The sequence below is a fragment of the Tachysurus fulvidraco genome, chromosome 15, assembly GCF_022655615.1.
Source record: "Tachysurus fulvidraco isolate hzauxx_2018 chromosome 15, HZAU_PFXX_2.0, whole genome shotgun sequence".
NCBI classification, from domain to species: Eukaryota; Metazoa; Chordata; class Actinopteri; order Siluriformes; family Bagridae; genus Tachysurus; species Tachysurus fulvidraco.
The window spans coordinates 12,006,932-12,030,553 of NC_062532.1; the positions used below are offsets into that span (position 1 = coordinate 12,006,932).

Below are 23,622 nucleotides of genomic sequence, written 5' to 3' on the forward strand. Positions count from 1 at the left end.
ACGTGTCTAAACTTGGGTTGAAATGTTTTCTCCTCTTGCTCAAAATCTCTTCAGCTTTGGGGAATACTTTTTCACATGGCACCGAGGTTGGAAGCAAGAGATATGTTTTTGTCGATTTGGGGAATGAGGTAAGATGTCTGTGCCAGTAATCCAGAAGACTGATATGAGGTTGAGAGATACCACTGGGGGGGGAAAACATTCACTGAACCACCTGAAAAGTGGCATCAGCAGCGACACTCCTTGACTTTGTTTTTTTCACCCACTCTGCTGTTGAGCAATTGTCTTAATACTTCTGACTGACCAGAGTTGATCCTGCTGATGTCGATGGCTGATGAATGACTTTTGTGCTTAAGATACTGAATGGATAACAGCACAGCGCTCGGATGTTATACTATACTGCTTTGTTTGCAGAAAATTTTAAATCCACAATGTTGAATCTGGCATCCAATGTGGAAGCCATTGCAAAAACCCTCAGTTTCCACCCGACACTGTAAATTCAAATTATTCAGTATGGCTATGGCATAACTTACTGCTGTTATAATGAAGCATCGAGACTATTGGAATTATATTTTATGCTGAAACTATCTAGGTTCAAGAACCTGAATTCACTGGCTGACTATTTAATGATGAAGGAATGAAAGTAAGGAGGCCAAAATTGCTGTCACTTCCTCATATTGATCAAACAATCAAATGATTGTCGTTTTTATGCAGTTTCTTCTCGCCGTTGCCTAAAGGGCATCTACAGAAGCCCTTCTTGAATATGGTTTGTTTGTACAAAATCTCCAAAACACCCATTGATCCAAAATGGTTGCCAGTCCTTTATAATTAAGTTGACCAGAGGCTCATCAAACTTTTTATTTTATTTCACTGATTTAAATTGCTGTTAAATAGGGTGTGAAAAATCAGGTAATAATAGTGTGTGTGTGTGTGTGTGTGTGTGTGTGTGTGTGTGTGTGTGTGTGTGTGTGTGTGTTAGTTGTATTATTATTATTATTATTATTATTATTATTATTATTATTATTATTATTATTATTATTATTACAAGGACGTGGTGTTCAATAAGGACCCTTTGCGTTATCTTTTTTGATTTTGTTGTGCTTTATGGCCACCGTGCAATGCCGTAGAAAACTCAGTGTATATTTTGATTGGCTGTCTAGTCCACACACCTACCTCTACACAGCCAATCAGAATAACTGTAAAAACCCTAACATGAGGTGCGGTTTAACAAGATGTGCCACTAAACCAGTTGGGGAAGATACCGTGTTTGAACTGATCAAATGTTTGATCGTACTCACAATCTTTAACCCCTCAAAATAAGACAATTATTACGCCGAGCGCTAGTGCTCATTTTCGAAACCTTGACCCTTTCAAGATGGCCGACTCAACGTCCCGTGTGTGACCTCACTTTGACCCAACTGACGCAATTTGCCCCGTCTGTCGTCGATCGAACGTCGGCTGAACCACTTCTGGGTCTGGTTTCGAGAGCTTAAGGTAAGTTTCCTTATTCAGCTTCACGACTTGATTGTTGCTTGTAGGCCAGACACCAGGAGGCAGGATGCAAACGTCACGTGAACGTTCATTTAATCATTATTTTATGTTATGGTTTTTATACATAATATGTTCACCGTTTGTTTAATAAAATATTATTGCAGCTTGGTTATAGATGTCTAGCTGGATCTGAGCGAAATAGTTCAACTCGTATGAACAAAATTTGCATTTCCAGCAGAAGCCCTTTATCAATTTATAACACTGAGCAATTGAGGGTTAATGGCCTTGTTTAGGGGCCCCAGCAGCGGCAGCTTGGTGGAGATGGGACTCGAACCCCTGACCTTCTGATCAGTAGTCCAACAACTTAACAAAAAGGCTAAAAGCCAGGGCAAAATGGACTGCCGGGAGGGGGGAGAAGAAGTAAAAAGGGGGGGAAAGAGAAAATGGGACTCAAACTCATGACCTTCTGGTCAGTAGTCCAACAATTTAACCACTACCACATACCACCTCAATGTGTTGAATGCACAACGTTTTGGCTCTTAATAAATAAATCTTTAATCAGTATGAGCTCAGCTGATCGCTGCCTTACTGTGCTTGTGTAAGAATTTCTGTATTTGCTTATTTCCCAACAGTGTGCTCTATTACTCTACACACAGCACCCTAACCACCCGTAGTTAGACGTGAGTATGCAGTAGTAGCTCCTTTTTAAGCTATTCTGTATTCACTTGATTTTCTATTTTAACTACGCACACGTTTTTCCCCCCAGAGAGATGTCCACTATGGCATTAAGAAGAGTGTGTTGTCTACTTGGCAGGCCACAGAGATGTGTGTTTACGTCAGGTTTAAGAGCCCAGGGCACTGTAGCACAGGCTCAGAGAGGTGAGAGTGCAACTGGACTAGGTGTGAAAATATAACTCACTCATACACTGTACCACTCAGCTCATCAGTTACATTTATTTGCATGCAAGTATTTTCCAATGCTCTTTTACTTATGAAGTTTTATTATAGTGATTCAACTTTAGATGCTACTTTTAAAAATTAGATGCTGTATTTTATAATGAATGCTTTTTTCAGAGGCAGAGAAAGGTGCAGAGAAGAAGCAAGTCAAAGCAGGTGAGCCGTTATTTATCCTCTCTGTGTTTTCTAATGTTCTCGGTGTTATTCTTGACATTGTGAACTAGCTCAAAGATAATCGAGACGCCAAACACTTTCTGGCTAAGAAAATGGCTAAGATATATCAGTGTTTATTCACAGTCAGCAGCAGGACAAATATCCCAATGGTTTTTTTTTTGTTTTTTTTTAATTTATGGTCTTTTCATAAATATCAGATGTCTTGCATATTATTTGAACACACATAAATCCGTTTGTATCCAGCTTTATAAATGAGGCCTGTTGTTTTGCAAAATGTTATCTAATTAACAGTTACAGCATAGATTTAATAAATACACAAAATGTTGTTGTCTAGCGCTAACAGAACCATTTAGGGAATCAAGATATTCTAATGATTTGCTTTAAATTATTGTTATTTTTTATTCATAATTTACTTTGAAACTACTGTGTGTGCAACAGTGTTATCATTTCAAAATGAAAAAAAATAATTGAATGAAAAAATAAAGAGGAAAAAAATCCAATTAGATGAATTAATTGGTTTTTGAGATTATGCTTGTGGTCCTGATATTTCAATTCTCCTTTACGTCCTCCTTTAGCAAAAATACAGTTTAACTGGCGTGACGCCCTCAGCCTGGAGGGTCTGCTGACGGAGGAGGAGATTATGATCCGAGACACCTTCCATACCTACTGTCAAGAGAAGCTCATGCCACGCATCCTGACGGCCAACAGAAATGAAGGTATATAGCAGCCTGCATGATCATTTAATTTATCTCAATGTTCCTCTTTCCTGTGAATTGTTTAAAAAATATATATTATTTATTTGGAATCTAGTTTTCCATCGTGAGATTTTGAATGAGATGGGTGAGCTAGGAGCTCTGGGCCCAACCATTAAAGGTAAGGAAAATTCTGCTGTAATAAAAAGCACTCAGTAAAACTATAATAATGTTATAAAATCCTGACTAAGCAGCTTGTTAGAGGAATTAAGGAACTTTGTCCTCATCACCTATTGACTAAACATTTGCGAGAAGTCTATGTATTTATAGAATGTTCAAATGCAGAGTGGGTTTGCACTGTCTGCATTTTGCTTCATTTGAATTCTCTCTGCTCTGTGCCTCTCTCTGCTCCAGGTTACGGCTGTGCCGGAACGAGTTATGTTGCGTATGGACTGATTGCACGTGAGGTGGAGAGAGTGGACAGTGGGTACCGCTCGGTGATGAGTGTGCAGTCCTCTCTGGTCATGCACCCAATCAACGCCTATGGCACGGAGGAGCAGAAGGAGAAATATCTGCCCAAGCTGGGTAACACTGCAACTCCAAACAATGACTAGATGTACAGAGTGCACATGCATCAATTAAACACTAAGTGGAAATTACATCAGTATCAAATAAGATTTGACAACACACATTCCCTGAATGTAGAATGCTAATAGATCAGCATTGGGCTATTGTACGATATCGATTATTCCGGTTATTCAAGAGCGATGATGATGATGATGATCAGTTCATTTGCACTACAGAGAAAGATTTGGGTTAAAAGCATTAAACAAAATCCACATGCAAATGTTAACCCATTTTGCCCAAATTCTTAAAAAAAAAGCTTTCTGTCACTCGCTTTTGTATCTAACCAACATGTACAGTTTTCTTAATCTTAGTATTTCTTACCACTAAAATTAATCAAACTTGGAGAAAAAGGAAGGGAAAAATAGAAGGAGAAAAACGAACCACACCAATAATTGAGGATGGATGGATAAGGTTCTGACATGATTTAGATTAGTTTAATTTTATCAGGGGTGTGTAAACTTTTTTGTATCCACCTACAGTATATGTTCTGCCTATTAGCTGTTTTTATTTTTTTTGCTAATTTTAAAATGTATTGTTCCCTGTAATTATACACGTTTTGTGTTTTTCGGGAACATGTGATGTTTGTATCTAACGTTTTAGTGCTGATATCGAATGTAGGATCGATGTGTATCTGTGTGGTAAAGTTTTAAAAAAAACTACAAATACGTGACTGTGTGTTGTTGTGTTCTGTGGTGTTTATGACGGCAGCACAAGGAGAGATTTTGGGCTGCTTCGGCCTGACTGAGCCGAACCATGGCAGTGACCCTGGCAGCATGGAGACCAGAGCCAAGTATAACGCTTCCAGTCGCACTTTCACCCTCACGGGGTCCAAAACATGGTGAGTAAAAAGTTTAACACCACCAGCTGTATCATGACTGTGTGCTTGTGTTGGTTGCTGCTGTAAAGACACAAGTCTGTAATGAGCAAAGGTCATTGTTTTAGATTCAGTTAAAAGGGTTGGCGATGATTAAACACCACTACAGTAAACCATCATTATACCATGTCTTCTCTTCAGTCTAGATATAAATAGACGGAGGATCATGTTACTGCCTGGAACGTTACTCACACTACAGACTGTAGCATTTCTAATACAACTCAGGTTTCGTTTTTCACTTTCCAGAATAATGTAGATTATTTTTATTTAATGGAAATCCTTAATTTATTATTGAATGAAATTAAATTTTCATGAAAATTAAAATCTGATACACAGAACAGTTTTGGCTGAGATTCACTATGCACTGGTTAGTGGACTTGTTTTGGGGGAAAACATGAGGTAATTTATCGTCTTTGTCCACTTGAGGGCAGTGTTTTCAAACTCTCGGTAGTGAGCTCTTTTTCTGGGTTGTGAGAAAACTGTAATGAATTTTATTAATGTGCTAAAGATTCCATAGAAAACCCTTACACTGTATATATTTATGAAATCCTTGAATTACGTGAGTGATAAGGTCTCTCTCGCTCTGTCTCTCTCTGTCTCACTCTCTTTCTGTCACACTCTCTGCCATTCTGTATCTCTCTCTCTCTCTCTCTCTCTCTCTCTCTCTCTCTCTCTCTCTCTATACACACACTCACATCAGGATCACAAACTCTCCTGTGGCTGATATTTGTGTGGTGTGGGCCAAGTGTGACGATGATAAAATACGTGGTTTTATACTGGAGCGGGGCATGAAAGGTCTCAGCACCCCCAAAATCGAGGGCAAGTTCTCCCTGCGGGCCTCCTCCACCGGCATGATCGTCATGGATGATGTGGAGGTGCCTGAAGAGAACCTGCTGCCCAATGTGTCTGGACTCGGGGTAAAAACCAAACACTGTAGAAAACAGTGATTAAATATCTAGATTGGATAAAAATCAGATAAAATATTATTTGCTGTGTAAAAAATAGAATCGTTTTTAAGACCATAAAAATGGTTGCTTGTCTGTGTGCTACAGAATTAGTGATACTTTAGTTTCTATCCATCTGATCTGGATTCAGGAATTCTAACACTTCAATTTAACACTAGTATTTACCCATTATTGATTATAAGACTTCTTGAATTCTGTCAATAACGTTATGAATGTGACTTTTATAACACAACTGTTACACCTTTAAGGTCTTAGAATTAGACAGACATGAAGAAAGGTCTTATCCATCCTGTTATTATATATGGTCTTTTTATTCTTCTATGGAAAACTTGCTCTAAAGTGATTATATCCTGTTTTTGTCATTATGCAGGGTCCGTTTGGCTGCTTAAACAACGCTCGCTATGGGATCGCCTGGGGAGCGCTTGGCGCAGCAGAGTTCTGCTTCCATGCCGCACGTCAGTACACAATGGACAGGTAAGTACCTTGCAGCAGTATAGTGAACAACGCTGGGATAAAAATCACATGAACATGTGCATCATGACATCAGTTTCTCACAGATTCATATTTTTGGATAACAGAGCAGGACATTGCTTACTCCAGGATCGAATAACTCTCCATCTGGAGAGAAAAATGTACCTGCTTAGCCAGAAAGACAGGCTTGTCTTTGTACAAACGTGTTAAATCTTGTGTGTTCATGTTGACAAGGATCCAGTTTGGGGTGCCACTGGCCAGAAACCAGCTGATACAGAAGAAGATGGCAGACATGCTAACAGAGATTACACTCGGCCTGCAGTCCTGTCTGCAACTGGGCAGGCTCATCGATCAGAAGAAGTACGTCTGCTTTGGGTCTTTCTGATTATTGCAAGTGGAAATGTGAGAGCTGCATAGAGTAAAGAAGTAAAGCTGATAGTTATACAGCATTCTGAGTAACATAGGAGGTGCATTAGTGAAAATATCAACAAAATAATTTTAGTCAACTCAAGATAAATCTCAAACTATCTAAGAAAGCTTGTTTATAATGAAGATTAATATCCAGGTTGTTCAGATGGATTACTCTTTTTGACATATGATCTATACTCAACAGTTTTAGTTTATGTAGCTAGTTCCTTGGAAACGGCTTGTATCTTGTTTGACCCTCTGCAGAGCAAGTCCAGAGATGATCTCCATGCTTAAGAGGAATAGCTGTGGCAAGGCCTTGGACATCGCCAGACAATCACGGGACATGCTGGGTGGCAACGGTATCGCTGACGAATACCACATCATCCGCCATGTCATGAATTTAGAGGCCGTCAACACGTATGAAGGTGAGTGGACGGTTCTCGATTCAAACTGTTATCTCTAACGCTCACGGCATTAGTTTGACTCCGGGATTATATTAAATCATGGCTATGCCTAAAGATGCTGTGGCTCCAGAGATTACATTGTTTACATCCAAGCATTTCATTTAGCTGGACAAACAAAACTTGATGTTTACTACAGGGCATGACAGAGCTAAGATGCTCTGGGGGACCAATTTGTCATAATGCAACAAGGTGAACACACGGGCGAGCTCCGAAGCTCCTTATGTTTGAATAGAAAGCCTGATGTTTCACAGCATGATATGGAAATAGTATTTAATCAGTTAAAGTATGTTGTGATGTTATTTCAATAAATAAAATATATTTAATTGATAGTTGGTTTATTATAACACCTTAGTAATCACCTGGTGTGTGTGGGTGTTTAGTTGTCACCCGATCATACCCACAAATGGACTATATATAAATGTGCTGTGCTTTGACCACATCGAGCAGGACTACACATTATTCCTATTCTGGCTCGGGAAATCTGGTGCTGCCATTGGAAAATTTTCCTCTATCACATATGTACCATAATGCTTTATTTCTTTATTTCTACATATAAACCCAGCCTTGTACCACTCCCTATACAGATTTACCCTTCATACCCTGTATATCGTTAAGTTTCATTCACACATACAGTGATTTTTTTTTTGCTGGATGTCAGCGGTGTATTTATGCATCAGATCATATGAGATGAAGAAGCAGTGTGTGCTTTTTGCTACAGATCATGTGCACACTGCTATGCAACGAACCAATTTCTCTCTCTGATTTCGCAGGTACTCATGATATCCATGCTCTGATCCTGGGCAGAGCCATCACAGGCCTGCAGGCATTTACTGTGGAGAAGTAAAGCACTACGTTGTCCAAAACAGTCTAGCACTTGTACTACACAGAATGCTGCTGGCTTTTCACATACTGTGTGGCAACAATGAGAGTGAATTTCTAACTATTGTAAGTTGCCTATTTGTCTTTGACAGAATTTTATCTTTAGTTTGTCTTGTTCTTCAGAAGACATTTAAAAGTATTTTTGTACTCTGACCAGAAATCAGTGACCCCTTGGTTTTGTATATAAATTATGTCAATTTAAAAGTAGCAAAGAAGAGGACATGGTCATTCTCAACGCACAGTAAATTAGTATCAGTACATTTTAGAAACACGTTAAATTCTGTAAGAACAGAAATAAATGAATCCAGCCAATGTAAGCTAGAGTGTGCAATAGTTTTTGTTGCTGTATTAGGATACATATGTTCAAAATAAGCATATATGAGTTAGTCAGGCACAGATAAAAATGTTTATATTTTAAAATTGATGTGTAAATGTTAACTATTACATGCAATGCAGCTCACCTCGGAATTGGATTATAAAATCAGCCTTATGAGCAGAAATGGTGATAAAATTAAATATATCCTAGTTGTTTGGTTTGTAAGGAGGAATTGAAACTACTACATCTACCTTTAGATATGCATGGTCCGTTTAAGCTGGCCTGACAATGACATTTACTTGCTATGACAATAAACTGACTTTTGTGTTCACTGCCTTTCTTATCTATCTAAGCTGAGGTCAGATGTTTTGAGACTTTTAAGACTTTATTTTAAAATAATTTACTTTATTTTTTTATGTGTATGCACACATGTACAGACAAGTAACAAATTAAATACCTAAACTTTTGTCATATTTAAATAATTCCTATAAAAAAACACTTACATAATTAAATTATTCAGTGAGCCCTCATGAGCCTGGATTAGAGAACTTCTTTTAGCATAGAAATATTTCACATAGTAGAGAAGTAGATATTTTAATCATACTAGAGATCCGAAGGATTCTTTCCTCTTAGTGCCCCACAAAGTGTAAGGGATATCCCAGCCTGCTCACTAAGACTCCTATCAGTTTTTCATTCTTCTCAGGAGGTTAAATGACCTTGTTGAGAATTTTTATACAAGTTACAGAGAATGGTTGTACACGATATGACCCAAGATTTGTGGAAACCTGCCCATCACACACAAATGCTCCTTCCCCAAACTGTTGTCACAAAGTTGGAAGCCCACAGTTGTGTAGAATGTCTTACAGTCTACAGCATTACAGTCTACCTTCAGTTGGAGCTAAAGGCCCCAAAATTGTTTCAGCATGATGCACAAAGTGTGCTTCATACACACACACACACACACACACACACACAAACACACACGCACACACATACATACATGCTTTGCCAAAGTTGATGTGGAAGGAATCAAGTGTTCTGACCTCAACCCCACTGAACACCTTGAGGATGAATTGGAATACCGAATGTGCCCCAGACCTCCTCACCTAACATCAGTGACTGGTCACACTAATGCTCGTGTGGCTGAATGAGCACTAATCCCCACAGCCACAGTCTAAAACCGTGTGGAAATCATTCATTCATTCATTTTCTACCGCTTATCCGAGTGTGGAAATCATTTGCACAGAATAAAGCTTTTTAGTAGAGCAAAGTTGGAATAAAACTGGAATGCTATGTTCAACAAACACATCTGTGATAGTGAGTGTGATAGCACTCACTGTTCACTTTGTAAAGAACAACTGATCTGAAAGTTCCTACAGCTGAAACCAAATTGTTCCAGTAATTCATTAGAAAGAAATGCCTTGTTCATGAGAGAGGACACAGACAGACAGAAATCTTCTTGTCTGCCAAGAACAATCAATGTGATCTCATTTTCCCCACTGATGTTTCATGTGAAAATGAACTATAGCTCCCAGAAGGTGCCGCACGAATTTTTGTGTAATTTTTTGTGCTGCAAAAGTAAAGAAATAGTTTAAGGCATTAATACATATAACCTTTTAATAATACATAAAATTTCAAAACACAGGGTGTGACTCTTATATCTACTGTCTTCGTTATAGCACTCTCTGAAAAACATTTTTAATGTTTTAAATCTTTTTGTTGCTCCACTGACAGAGTCACTTAAATTCAGTATTGTATTAAATACATTTCAGTGTTCCTGCTATTTTTCTTCCATCTTTAAACAGTAACATACTTTGAATATTAAGAACTTATTCTGGTCTTGCTACTACAAACTGGGAATCATAAACCTTCAAAATATATACAGTCTTACGTTACCTTTGTAATAAGCAATTTCTATTCTAACAAATGAAATGGACGTATTTTAGGCTCCTTGTTGTGTGGTTTTGTATCTACTGCTCTGGGGTTTGCTGTAGACCTTTGTTAATGGCTGCCAGTGTCTGGCTGGCTCCCTGAAGCTCCATGCTGAGCTGACTGCTGCGTTCCAACACTTCTGTGAGCTCAGAAAGCTTTGTCTCCATCCCTTGGCTGTGTTTCTCATAATATGCAAACATCTGCTCCTTCACCTGCTGGCACATCTCACTCACCTATACCATCACACATAAAACACACACTATAGGTGTCAGAGAAAGACACAGAAATGAGGCCTATTTGGGTAGATATATAGACTACAATAGAATACTTCATAAGATCAATAAAAAAACATCTTTACTGAATTGTTTGTCTTCTGGAAGTTTGTTCATTTACTGTATATGTAATCAATACTTGGTAGGGGCTCTTTTGCTTTAATTACTGCCTCAATTTGGATTGGCATGGAGGTGATCAGTCTGTGGCACTGCTGAGGTGGTCTTTGACAGTGGCCTGTGACTTTGGTTTTCAAAGAACACAGTGGACCAACACCACCGGCTGACATTGCACCCCAAATCATCACAGACTGTGGAAACTTAACACTTGATTTCAAGCAACTTGGGCTATGAGCTTCTTCACCCTTCCGCCAGACTCTAGGACCTTGGTTTATAATTGAAATACAAAACTTGCTCTCATCTGAAAATAGGACTTTGGAGTACTGGGCAACAGTCCAGTTCTTCTTCTCCTTAGCACAGCTAAGACGCCTCTGACCTTGTCTGTGGTTCAGGGATGGCATAATGAGGAATATGACAACTACAGTATAGCCAAACTCCTTGACACATCTGTGTGTGGTGGCTCTTGATGCCTTGCCCCCAGCCTCAGTCCATCCCTTGAGAAGTTCACCCAAATTCTTGAATCAATTTTGCTTAAGCCTCTCAAGGCTGCGGTTCTTATAATTTAGAAGATGGTAATTTATATAATACATGAGTTTCATTATGAGTTGAATTACTGAAATAAATTAACTTTTGCACGACATTCAATTTTTACTGAGATGCACCTTTGTGCCCTAAATGACAAAGTATGAGAGTTTTGGGTGGCTTTAACTTCTGCATTAGACTAAATTTCATGAAATTCAAAATTATTAGTGGTTTTGTCCTTCTCTAAAATATTTGTCAAAGCATGACAAGAGTATCCAGTGACATGACTCAGCACTTGCCTTGTATTGATTTTCTTAACTATTGATTTGCTTCTTCTAACTTTAAATCATCTGCTTTCTCAGTTTCTCTACATCTTTAAGGGCCAACCAGTCCTTCTAAACACTGGAGCTTTATAAACAAGCGAACACTGGAGCTTTCCCAGAAAATGATTGCAAAGGAGAACAGAAGCATCTTGACCATATACGCTTAAACCCTATATACCTGCCTAGATAGAGGGACGTGTAATTGAAACATATATATTTTCCCAGCAAAACTGTTTAAAAAAAACCAAAAAAACAATAACAGTCAATACAAATAAATCAAGGCAAGCCTTTTCGTTATCTTTTGTACCATTACACATTACAGCAAATCATACTCTTCTGATGCAAGCAATATCATTTCTATCCTAAGCATCAAACATGTACAGTAGATGACTTTTCATGTTCTTTCACACACTTTCTATGTACCGTAACAGCTAGTACCTTCTTCATTAGCTTCTCCTCAAAGCTGTTCATGAGTTTCTGGTCCATTGTGCGGCTCTGGTTGATCCTCTCTATAAGGTCTTGGGCTTTCTTCCCAATTTCATCAATTCTCGCATTACTAGGTGTGAAGCCAATGCCCTCATCCAACTCACTTATTGGTGAACTTCTATGTGAGACATTAATGCCTGAATCCTCGCTTTAAAAAATGTTAAGAGAAACAGAGTGAAAGAAAATCCACCAATAATTATAGCAACATTATATAGGACCTGTACATTGCAGTGTTCTAAGGTTATTGATGTTGTTACAAAGACGTTTAAGACATAATTAGAAAGCAAAATAAATGAACTGAATTCATTTAAGTGGAAAGTATAAAAAGATAAAATGATTATGTAATGAATAAAACACAGTCAGTCGTTATAGGAAAATGGAGATATTGTTTCCAGCACCTCTTTTTTTAAACAACACTTTTATTAACTGTTTCTGCCATACAGGTCCAAGTGCATTAGCTGTTACTTTACAAACATACCATATTAGGCCCAGTGCATTAGTATACACCTGTGATGTGACTTGCAGCCAACACCATTGTCAAAACTGCTGCTTTGTAAAATCAATCAATACCTTCTGATCATTTAATCGATATTAGCCATGAGATTATTTTCTGTTCAGATTATAGTAAAATAGTTTTTTATTTATAGTAAAAATCTTCCCCTAATTCCAAATTCACATTCCACAAATTGACACATTTTCTGTGAACTAACTGGATGTTCTGAATCATGTTAAAAAAAAAAAATCTGGGCACATTTGGGACTGATTAGGGAAAATATGAGATAAATGCCATGAACAACAGTGTGATAAATTGTATATGATACAAACACACCAGCAAAGAAAGACAACATTTAAACATTTCACTCTTATTCGTGTTATGGACATGTTTCCAACATGGTCTAAAAAATAAACACGTCCCTGTCCCAGTGCAATACGGTCACTTTTTCATTCAAGCACATTCACCTTTGCTGCTCATGGCTATCATCCAGGGTTACAAAAGACAGCCTATCACCAGCTGAGTCATTGTGGAAGCTTTGCCCATGACCCTCTCTTGACACCTAGGAGACAATATACGAGAATAATGAAGCTTGTTCATGTGACTTTGGGTAACATTTATATCAACACAGATTTGTCCAATCTCTACCTTGGCTGAAACACGGTTTTTGGGCGTTGACTGAAATGTAGAAGAATTGGGATGTCCAAAGAAATGCTGATCCATGGCCTGTTAGACTCAGAGGAAGGCTAAAAGTATCATGGGCTCGTTACTACAACACACAGCTCTCTGTTAGTTAACACAATAACATGCTTCAGTTGGCTAAATCCTCCAGGCTAACATATGTATTTAAAGTAAACACGGTGGCTAATACCATAGCACCAAGGCAGCAACAGTAACTTAAGTTTGATATCATTTTAATAAAGAGATATTCGGAATTTTCAGAGTAAGGTCCTGCATATGCTAACATTTAGCTATAGTTACTATAAGTTACTATAGTTACATTTAGCTATAGTTACTATTGTTTCATTTAGCTATAGTTACTATAAGTTAGAATATATTCGAATAAGTTATAATACCAAAATGATTCAACCTCCACGTTATACTTTGTACTTGCAGTTCAGCTTCGTTTACAGTTGCCGTTAAATATACATTTGAAAACAGAATCCGCACGCGCGCAGAATACTGATACAGAATAGTAATAACGAACCGAATCTTTCAGTTTGAATACTGTACCGGATCACTAACTAAACGATTCAGTCGTTCAATGCTGCTTGAATACTGTACCGGATCACTAACTAAACGATTCAGTCGTTCAATGCTGCTGGCTTCTGTATAACTGAACTTAAACTACATTCAACTCATTTACATTACCATTGTCCTTGTTTATATCTTTACATTTATTGACTGATATGTTGACCATCTTTGTAAGTTGATAAGTGCTAATATTAATGCTATATTATAGACATTGTTGAAAAAATAACTGTAAGGCAATGAAAAAGTGTCATCCACTGATTCATCAGTTTATTCAAATGTGGCCTATTACACTGGCTGTTGAATTTTTCCCATGAAATAAAACAACAGTAATGAATGATTGGTCATTTTAACTTTTTTTAATGGACATGTTTAGCATTGTAATTTTATTAAAGCCTAAATATTACAGACTCCCAACAAAACTGAACAAACCAGTGATTGTTCTTTCTCAATCGCATACGATAACTGTTCTATTGTCATCCTCCTTTCTTTTGTATTAAAGTGACCTGACTGACCTGAGTGAGTTTTATTGCTAACATCCTAGCTGCATTCAAATGGGGTTTTTGAACAGTGATGCTACCAGGCATAGTGCTGTTATATAATTGCATTTAAGATATTTAACTGGGAATTTGAGGCTTCCCTCTTATTAAAAGCACCACTGGCCCTGATGTGCATTTGTGGAATACAGTGAGCAGTAATCCCTAAATGGACAAAGCCCTGTGTTCATGTTAATGCACAGCACTAATAGCAATGAGAGAGTGATTGTGCAAAACATGGATAATCCTCCCTGCTGTTCGAAACTTCAGAACCGGGGAAAAGATGCGGGATGAGGAAGGCACATGAAATGAAAACTTAGTCTCATAGTTTTCTAATGAAGATGATCACTCAACTTTAGCCACACGGGCAAACATAATTATTTATTCAAATCAAATTCACATTGTAATAGTGGTTAATCAGACCACTGTGAAAGCAGCCAAATACAATTTTTTTAAAAATTAATTAATGAGAAATAATTAAGATTTAGTCTGCTTGCGACGGACAGCTGAAAAGCAGTTGGCAGAAATATGTGACAGTCAATATCAAACTAGAGACCAAATTTCACCAAAATGCAAAATACTAAAATAGAAAGCAACAAGATGTACAGGAATAGAGGAGAGCAGGACACAGTATCTATAGAGTGACACAGAAAGGATACAAAATCTGAGATTCTCGTAATTTAAACATCACTGTTAACATGCCTTTTATCCGAAGTGGGCGATTCTTAATGTACAAAGCTTTACATATACCACTATACTATAGTATATTTGTTTTATTCTCCTGTAAATTTTTTCGAATTCATATTTATTTGTATAGAGCTTTTAACAATTGACATTTTCAAACCAGCTTTACAGAAAATAAACATAAAACAAAACATTAATATAAAGATTTATAATACAAGAAATAATAAAAAATTCAAGATTAATATTAGATATATTTAAATTTATTTGTATTTATCCCCAATGAGCAAGTCTGGGGTGACTCAGGTGACTGTGGTGAGGAAAAACTCTCTTGGATGGTAAAGGAAGAAACCTTAAGAGGAACCAGACTGAAAGACCTAATTCTCATTTGGGTGACACTGGAGGGTGTGATTATAAATATCCAGTCTGCAAAATGTTGATGAGAAGGTGGTGGTCCTCAAACACCACATCTCTCTCTCTTAGTATGTCTGAATACTTCATGAAGCAGAGGATCTGGTAAATCTCTAGATATCTCAGGATCCTCACACGGTTGGCCTCATCTCAGTGAAGGTCCAAAAAATTTCATGGCACAGAAGATGATCTGAGCTGGTACAATTTCTAATTTTGTGCTGATAAATTAATACCTAACTCAATAAATAATTATTTTTCCAAAATAATAAATCATCTGAGAACAAAAGACACAAGCATGTTAATGTAACAAGATAACAAAGCAAGGAAACAAAGTGACAGTAACAAAGAAACATCTAATGAACACATAGTGGAAGGTGACTAAGAGGGTGAAAGACATTCTCACAGAGAGGCTTCACACTGAGCTGAATGTGATAGAAGTTTAAATAGTCCATGATTTGCAAGTTCTTCTCAAGCGTTTGCACTCAGGGAAGAAAGAGTGATGACAGGACATTTCAGATGCTTGGTGCTTTCCAGCTACATGCATCAGATGTTCAATTCTCAGCACCAGGTACCTGTGGTTTCTTCATATCTCAGGGTTTTCTTATTTTCCTCATTTCCTAACAGCACAAAGGATTAGTAGATTAATTTTATTATTGCCTTAATAATAACATTAGCCACCAACAATCATCATTAGCAGGGTTTTGTATCCAGTTCCAGTCTGCTTGGCTTATCAGTCCAATAATATTATCTCCATGGGATTCTAGAGTGACCCCATCTACAACAATACAGGAGAAATCCATCATTCTAGTAGTGTGAAAGAGATCCTTTATCTTTGTAAGTAAATCAATCATGTTTTTCACTCAAGCATTTTCTGTTCTGGTGACACTTATAGGTAGGATGATAAATGCTGCCAAAAACCAGAGCAAATTAAAGAAAAATCTAAATTATGAATGTGACAAAAGTATTATTATTTTTTAAATAAAGGGGGGAATCTAGTGTAGTTAGCATGAAAGTTACACTTCAATCACTCACTAACTCAAGTGCACTAAATGTTTAAATGAAATATCTATACATTTTGTCCATTTTTCTTTCCTTTTTCCAGAATTAAAGTTAATTAAGAGGTTAAAGCAGCACTAATCACCGGAATCATGTAGCTCACACATCATTCACGTCACGTCTTCAAAATGGGTCATCATTAGCTTTACCAAGTGCGGATTTAGTTGGATTAGCTGAGTAAACAGATGCCTAAGTTAAAAGAAGTGCCAGTTCCCTCGTGGAATCATTGCACATGCGCAGTAGGGAGGCGTTCTGAGCGCACCTAAGATGCGCACCAGAGAACAAACAGCCTCTGGTAGAGGAGACTCACAGTCCTGATCATCTGTGTGGTAGAAGATTCACTCATATAACTCATACCCTTACAAATAAGGATGGACATCATTTCCATTACATCACAGGTATGTTTGATCACAACTCAAATTAAACACTTTCTATAAGTTCAGCAGGATGGAATTATTTTTTTGTCCAAAAGAAATTGAGATATTGAGAGAATATCTGTAAATATCTGTTTATAGAATATTGGACTCATGCTCTAATGGGTGAATTACTGAAAGATGAGAAGAAACTGTTGGAGAGAATGAAACAGTTTTCGTGGGACAATACAGGAAGACTGATGTCCCTGAACAGGACCAGTTTCAACATCACGGATGAGAGCGGACATGCATATCAGTATTCCTTTCCTGCTGAGGATGCTTTATATGAGGAGTACAAGGCAACAACCCGGGACTTGATTCCTCTCCCCAAAGCTGTTCTCTATTTGTTAATGGCTGCTCTGGTGGTGGTCGCAGTGGCTTATGCCATAGTGGGACATCTGATCAAAGACCTGGCCAGTGATGTAGTAGGTAAGAAAAGGGTTGGAATATATGCAATGCTGTCACCCTGTCCAAGTTTTTAGACATCATTTTTAGAATGATCTGTGAGCTATATGATTCCGGTGATTACTTCTAATTTAACTTCTTAATGAACTACTTTAATTCTGGAAACTAATATATATATATATATATATATATATATATATATATATATATATATATATATATATATATATATATATATACACTCATACTCTAATTCACTTTTAGTCCATATTGTTCTTAATACTCAAGGTTTAAAAATAATTAAATAAATAAACGTATTCATGGTACGATTCATTAAGCTGCATAAACACAGGACTAATAAATCGTATCGTAATGGTGTTTTGAGGGTAGCGAGCGTAATTACAAAGACAGACACCACAGACACCTACACATCAAAATTTATGGAACAGATTTCTATAAATAAATAAGAACTTTTCATTATATAATTTCACATGTAATTATGTGAGTTATAGGAAGAAAGCCCATATAGAAAATCCATGCAGAAAATCTGTCAAAAAAATGAAATAAATTTTTTTTACATGTTATAATTTACAAGTCTTTATAAGTTTTTACAATATTTTACAATTATGGGTAAGACAAAAATCATGAAAACAAATGGATAAAGCTTAAAAACATGAAAAGCAACTCATGAAAAAAATTTCACATGTAATACACATGAAAAATATCAGATTCCAGAAAATCATTCATTTTCTTATCCAAACTACCTCGGGTCACGGGGACACCCTGGATGGAGTGCCAAACCATTGCAAGGCACACACACTCTCATTCACTCACGCAATCACACACTACAGACAAATTTTCCAGAGATGCCAATCAACCTACCATGCATGTCTTTGGACCGGGGGGAAACCACCGAGGCACGGGGAGAACATGCAAACTCCGCACACACAAGGCAGAGGCGAACATGCTAACCACTAAGCCACCGTGCCCCCCTTAGAAAATCATATGAAAATAAAATAATTGTATATAAACCACACATAAAAACAAATCAATCAATCAATCAATCAATCAAGTAAAACTTCCAATGTGTGAAACATAAAGTAAAGTGAAAAGAACATGTGGCTTTGAGATTGATTTAAAAGAATTAGTGGCTGCAAATGAAAACATTTTAATTTGTTTAGATGTATTTAAGATTGGGATTAGGTCCACTTATTATCTTAAGACTTTGAAACCCCTTTAGCAGTATCAATAGTACTGAGTATTTCTGAACGGTTCAAACGCAGCTTAGCATCCACGCATGTCTGTTGTTTTTTTTTCCTAGACTGTGCACTTGGCCCAAATGAGGATGATGTGGAGAAAGAGAATGACGAAAGAAACACCAACCCTAATCCTGTTACACTGTCTCTCTCTCAAAACAATGCCTTCCACTTGTGGGACCAGGATGATGTAGTGATCCCGCTGTCTTCAGAGGGCAGCTCTCAGACAAGTCCCTTAGTGCTGGCTGCTATCCCTTACATGCCATCCTTCTTCCCTCATATAGGACACCCACACATCCCCTCATCTGTCTGTACCACCAACAGTCATGAGCAGCCCTATAGCCCTGGGTTTATCTGCTCTATTCCACAAGATCTATAAAAGGCCATGGAATTAAGGTCAACATCAACATCTCTCACTAATAGTGTTTTTGGAAGCACGAGACTATGATTTGTATGATATGAGTAACGCACATGTTGGATTGAAAGTGTGATCCAATAAACCAATAAAAATCACCACCACTTATGAGCCTTTAAAGTGATTTTGTAATTGTAAGAAAACAAACACACAAGAATGATGGTTTAAACAAGTTCCTTTCAGAGAATAGGTGAGTGAAGCCTTCAGAGTTTACAATTCAGAACCTGAATTTGCAACTAAAGTGTTTACTTGCTAATAACAAAAAGTAAAGCATTGAAAAACATGCTCATGAGAAGTGCATTTTAATAGCTAATCACCTTTTTTTTTACATCAAGGTTGTAATATCAGTATCTGAGAACTGCGTATCTCTATCTTAAAACCTGACAAATGTAAATGTGAAGTTAAAATTCACACAGTAAAACACGTGACAGCTTGCGTCCCTCAAGCAAATCTGTAAACCCACACTTTAAGCTTCACCTGACGTAAAGACACTGACGAACAGATTAAGGGGTGGATATTTAAGCTCTTTAATTACACAGCTAACCTTTAAGTAGAATCACACACAGAAACACTTATACTCACACACACACTTACAAATTCAATTTTTAAACAGGTTTTATTGGTCATTTTAACAATATGAATGCTTCCCTTTAAGCTGGTACATGTGCTATGTGAGCTGTGAAGATAACAGAGCATTAATATTATTTTTGTGAGACACAGGCCAGAATAAACTGTACTTCATTAAATATAACCTCTAGGTCAGTAATAAAAGACATACAGATCAACTGCTTACAGTCAGAACCAAAAGGGCTGATTCAGAATGCTAATTAACTAGTAAGTACTAATGTTAGTTCTGAGTGCATGCGGATTTGGTTGGAGTAGTGCATCTGTATGGGGATAACAAATGTATTTTACAGCTGGCAAGTTTCACTTAAAATATGTAATATTTTTTTCCATTTTGTCAAAGTTGTCAGCCTAGCATTGTCTCTTAAATCACTGAGATACTGACAGTAGCCCCACAGCCAAGTGTCACAGAGTGTAACTTTCACATGGAGCAATGTGGACTGATCCAGGATGCTTGAATGAATCCATGAGATTTGTGTATGAGAGGCTTTCAAAGAGACAGGATATTCTGTCCTGTGAGGGATCCTGAGTGCAGTTTAAGACTCCAGGCGACACACTGGGCTGTCATAGACCATCTGCAGGTTTACTTTGTGCCCCACAAGCTCACGGATGTTGTTGATGCCGTACTTGATCATGGTGGGCCTGTGGTGGAAAACACAGGGTAATCTGTAAACTTCAATTTACGCACAGTCCAGATCTCAATAGATCATTTAAATGTAGATTAATAATCCTAGCCTGATGCGATTTAAAAGTAGGGCAAACAGGTGTGTGTGCGTGTGTGTGTGTGTATATGTATGTGTGTGTGTAACACAGCTGGGTACTGCCAAGCCACCAGACATTTAAAAAATAAATTACTTTTTCAAATCCAATCCAAATTTAATGTGTTTTCTCTTATATCCTATATATAGCAGCCCGATACAGAGACTGTGTGCCTGGTAATGTCTCTAGTTTGAACATGTGTGTAATTGTAATTCACTGGAAGCAACTATGGGATTTTGAAAAGGTCTCATCGTTAACAGAGTTACTACAGATTACTATGGTAATCTGGATAGAGGTGGCTCACCTCTCTAAAGAAAGCCCCCAGGCAATGACAGACACATCCGCTGGTAATCCCATAGGCAGCAGCATCTCAGGTCTGAAGACTCCAGAGTTCCCAACCTCTACCCATTTCTTTAATCCTAATTGATCAAGAAAGAGAAAGAGAGAAAGTATCAGTGTTCTGTTGAACCTGCTGGAGTAAAGCTTGCATTGTTTGCTTAATTACAAGCTTCACAGTTGACATTCCTCTCTCTCATTTAAAAACCTGTGTCAAACTAACAAGCAATTTCAAAAGCATGTTTTGCCTCAGCACTGCGTTCTGCACATCTTATTTTGACACGAGCGTGAAGGAAAAATCTCGAGAGCGTGTATTTATTTATTTTACATGCTTTTTAATGACACCCTGCTCACAGCAATCAATGCAGGCATGAACTGTGAAATTACTCGCATTTCTGCACCTGATTTAAATGTAACCAGCATTTTTTGTGCAACAACGAAAAAGCTATTAAAAAAAGTCACTCAAATCTCAGCTTGTTCATATCTGCTGTGTTGTTTTTTGCCACACAATGAAATTACTGGTTCCTGCAGTGTGGCGGAAACACGACTCAAACTTATTGAGAAACTGTAGATTGTTTGAGAGACTGGAAACATTACTAATTTCTGAAGAAACTGACCACACCTTTTAGTCAGAATAAGAATTATGGTTTAAAAAAAAACAAAACAAAACAAAAAAACACACGGTTCATTTGCTGTTTGAAACCATAAAAAAAAATGTGTTCTTATTCTTTGGCCCAGAATATATATATATATATATATATATATATATATATATATATATATATATATATATATATATATATAAAATATACTTACAGCTCTGTCTTTTGGCTCAATTTGCATTTTAGAGGTCAGTATAGAAGATATAGAAGATCTTGTATTGTAAAAAAAAAGTTGCTCACAGATCAAAAATACACAGACCATTTGGTTCATTTCCTGCAGTTGGGTCGATTCAGTGTCAAATTGTATTCTTGCTGCAATTGAAATCTGATAGACTTCAGAAGAACTGAGATAACCTCCTCTGCACTCTCAGGTCAGTCCCTTTTGGTCAGATTAAAAGTATTTGTAAAAGAACAGACAGAGGTTTCGATCTTACCTTCATGATAGCTGAACACCTCCATGCTGGGCTCAGTGTAAGGGTTGTAAGCTGGCTTGAAACGCAATTTAGTTATACCTATGTTAAGGAGAAAAGAAAAGTGTAGGTACTATCAATCAATTTAGAAGAATCTCTGGTGGCTGTTCAGCTTGTTGAAGAAGGACAAGACAGTAGAACTAACCTAGTTTGGTGAAGAACTGATGCAGAACCCCCATCAGGTCGCCCAGCGTCAGACCGTAATCAGCCACCACACCCTCGATCTGATGGAACTCTGCCAGGTGAGTGGCGTCCAGCGTCTCGTTACGAAACACACGGTCTATAGAGAAGTACTTCACTGGTGTGAACTTCTCCTAAATGACAGGGAGACACACGCCATATCTGAATGAGAGGTGCAACATTTATTCCAGGATAATGGTATACAAATATACAGTGTAACAGCCCTGAGACATGTAACTACCTGATACGACTCGATTTATAGTGCATATGACTAATTCAAACTCTCTGATCAATCATAAATACTGTTTTTTTTTTTTTTACCATAATGTGATGGTTTTGAAGAGCTCATAAATTTATAGGAGTGTGTTGAGAATGAGATTTTTAGTGTTTACCTGCTGGGCTAGTCTGTAGAGCATTCGTGCGCTCACAGCTGTCGTGTGTGTACGGAGGATGTTCTTCTGAGCTTCCTCGATCTTCCAGTCGTACTTGTACCTGGTACGGGGAACATCGAAACACATTATTCTGCGCTAAAAGCAAAACCAATACTGAATGCAAGATTTATTTAAGTAGATATATCTCACCCCTGTGACCCATATCCTCCCTCAGTGTGGACCTTTTTCACCCTTTCAAGGTAATCTTTGGGAAATTTATGAGCAACCGCAGGATCTGAAAACACAGTTATTTAGACACTCATCGTGAACGACAATAAAAAAAAAGAAGATCTGAATAGGAGTTGTACCAGACAGGAAGAAGGTGTCGTGCTGATCTCTAGCTGGATGCTGCTGTGGCTGGAACAGAGAGTCAAAGTTCCAGAAAGAACTCTCGATAAAGTTATTTGTGGGCATCTCTGTGAACCTTCAGAGGGCAAACATTGCATTTAAATAAAAATAATAAAAAAATAAAAACAAAAAACAATCTAGTAAGTCAATCATAGTTAATCATTATTATTAGGTTTAAATCTTAAGTGGAACTGACCCCATCTCCAGGAAGATCTGTCTGAACTGCGTCCGCACCTTCATCAGTGGGTGCAAATGACCACAGTCTGGAGCCACACCCATTGCCTCAAAGTTATAGGGCTTGAACTTCTTCTCCTTCCAACTTCCACTAAAACAAAAAAGGAATATACATGTTTGTAATAACAGACCTGAACCCCAGTCTATATCCATGCTCTCGAATCAGATTATCATGCTTATAACTGAACACTGACCCTTTATGCCGTATTCATAGCAGGGGCATAAGGGGCAGAGGGAGTGTACAAAACATTCTGAAAATATTGGAAGATGTTTTTGCTATACACTTAAGATATTTGGGTGTGAGAACAAAGGATGAATAGAAGATGAATTTTAGCTTTCGTTTCTTGATATTTACAGTGAGATTGTAAATTTATTTAGTAAGTTGTTTTAAAAAGAATTTTTTATATACGGCTAATTGTTTATCTTTCACCAGGTTATCTTTGCATTTCAACTAGTTTGTCTTAAACGCAACTTCTTGCTGACCATTTTTGAGGAAACCCGTATGTGTCTTATCAAAGACATTATAACTGCAACTGTCTAAAGCAGCTCAGCTCAGGATACACGTATATAACTGGAATATTATGTTATCATTTTAAAATTGCATTCAGAAGGCACCTGTAATAAAGAGGGAACATCGTACCCTGAGGGTGAACAGCTCACCTAGATATCATCTCTGGAGTCAGTTCAGTCTCCT

At 37.5% G+C, this 23,622-nt stretch overlaps 4 protein-coding genes across 9 annotated transcripts in view; 2 read left to right on the top strand and 2 right to left on the bottom strand.

The window, feature by feature from the left end:
- Nucleotides 1-1,223: 1,223 nt before the first annotated feature.
- gcdhb (glutaryl-CoA dehydrogenase b) lies at nucleotides 1,224-8,646 on the top strand. Of its 2 annotated transcripts, XM_027141573.2 has the most exons (13): nucleotides 1,225-1,491; nucleotides 2,121-2,168; nucleotides 2,255-2,367; nucleotides 2,563-2,601; nucleotides 3,195-3,335; nucleotides 3,430-3,492; nucleotides 3,726-3,896; nucleotides 4,647-4,776; nucleotides 5,513-5,729; nucleotides 6,148-6,251; nucleotides 6,483-6,608; nucleotides 6,921-7,081; nucleotides 7,891-8,646. In XM_027141573.2, exons 3-13 carry the CDS (start codon nucleotides 2,259-2,261, stop codon nucleotides 7,962-7,964), a joined length of 1,335 nt encoding a protein of 444 aa, XP_026997374.1. In that variant the 5' UTR covers nucleotides 1,225-1,491; nucleotides 2,121-2,168; nucleotides 2,255-2,258; the 3' UTR covers nucleotides 7,965-8,646. The 2 variants fall into 2 exon arrangements, with proteins under 2 accessions (XP_047657013.1, XP_026997374.1); XM_047801057.1 differs by lacking the exon at nucleotides 2,121-2,168 and having other exon boundaries at nucleotides 1,224-1,491.
- Nucleotides 8,647-9,918: 1,272 nt separating this feature from the next.
- Nucleotides 9,919-13,695, bottom strand: syce2 (synaptonemal complex central element protein 2). 5 transcript variants are annotated; one of them, XM_027141576.2, is made up of 5 exons: nucleotides 13,537-13,695; nucleotides 13,109-13,206; nucleotides 12,928-13,022; nucleotides 11,920-12,115; nucleotides 9,919-10,480 (listed from the first exon to the last, which is right to left on the bottom strand). In XM_027141576.2, exons 2-5 carry the CDS (start codon nucleotides 13,181-13,183, stop codon nucleotides 10,286-10,288), a joined length of 561 nt encoding a protein of 186 aa, XP_026997377.1. In that variant the 5' UTR covers nucleotides 13,184-13,206; nucleotides 13,537-13,695; the 3' UTR covers nucleotides 9,919-10,285. The 5 variants fall into 5 exon arrangements, with proteins under 5 accessions (XP_026997377.1, XP_026997379.1, XP_026997378.1 ...); XM_027141578.2 differs by having other exon boundaries at nucleotides 13,109-13,229; nucleotides 13,537-13,664; XM_027141577.2 differs by having other exon boundaries at nucleotides 13,109-13,246; nucleotides 13,537-13,663.
- Nucleotides 13,696-16,649: 2,954 nt separating this feature from the next.
- LOC113639664 lies at nucleotides 16,650-19,331 on the top strand. The gene is made up of 3 exons (XM_027141680.2): nucleotides 16,650-16,793; nucleotides 16,911-17,237; nucleotides 18,535-19,331. Exons 2-3 carry the CDS (start codon nucleotides 16,931-16,933, stop codon nucleotides 18,846-18,848), a joined length of 621 nt encoding a protein of 206 aa, XP_026997481.1. The 5' UTR covers nucleotides 16,650-16,793; nucleotides 16,911-16,930; the 3' UTR covers nucleotides 18,849-19,331.
- A 150-nt stretch (nucleotides 19,332-19,481) lies between these two features.
- farsa (phenylalanyl-tRNA synthetase subunit alpha) overlaps nucleotides 19,482-23,622 on the bottom strand; it is an 8,279-nt gene continuing 4,138 nt past the window's right edge. The window contains exons 5-13 of the mRNA XM_027141751.2: nucleotides 23,589-23,622; nucleotides 22,891-23,019; nucleotides 22,655-22,770; nucleotides 22,497-22,581; nucleotides 22,308-22,407; nucleotides 21,881-22,049; nucleotides 21,700-21,777; nucleotides 20,572-20,686; nucleotides 19,482-20,150 (exon numbers count right to left, since the gene is read on the bottom strand). The exon at nucleotides 23,589-23,622 is cut by the window's right edge and continues 59 nt beyond it. Of these exons, the coding sequence (XP_026997552.2) occupies nucleotides 20,045-20,150; nucleotides 20,572-20,686; nucleotides 21,700-21,777; nucleotides 21,881-22,049; nucleotides 22,308-22,407; nucleotides 22,497-22,581; nucleotides 22,655-22,770; nucleotides 22,891-23,019; nucleotides 23,589-23,622 (932 nt within the window). The 3' untranslated portion in view covers nucleotides 19,482-20,044. The remainder of the gene's footprint in view (nucleotides 20,151-20,571; nucleotides 20,687-21,699; nucleotides 21,778-21,880; nucleotides 22,050-22,307; nucleotides 22,408-22,496; nucleotides 22,582-22,654; nucleotides 22,771-22,890; nucleotides 23,020-23,588) is intronic.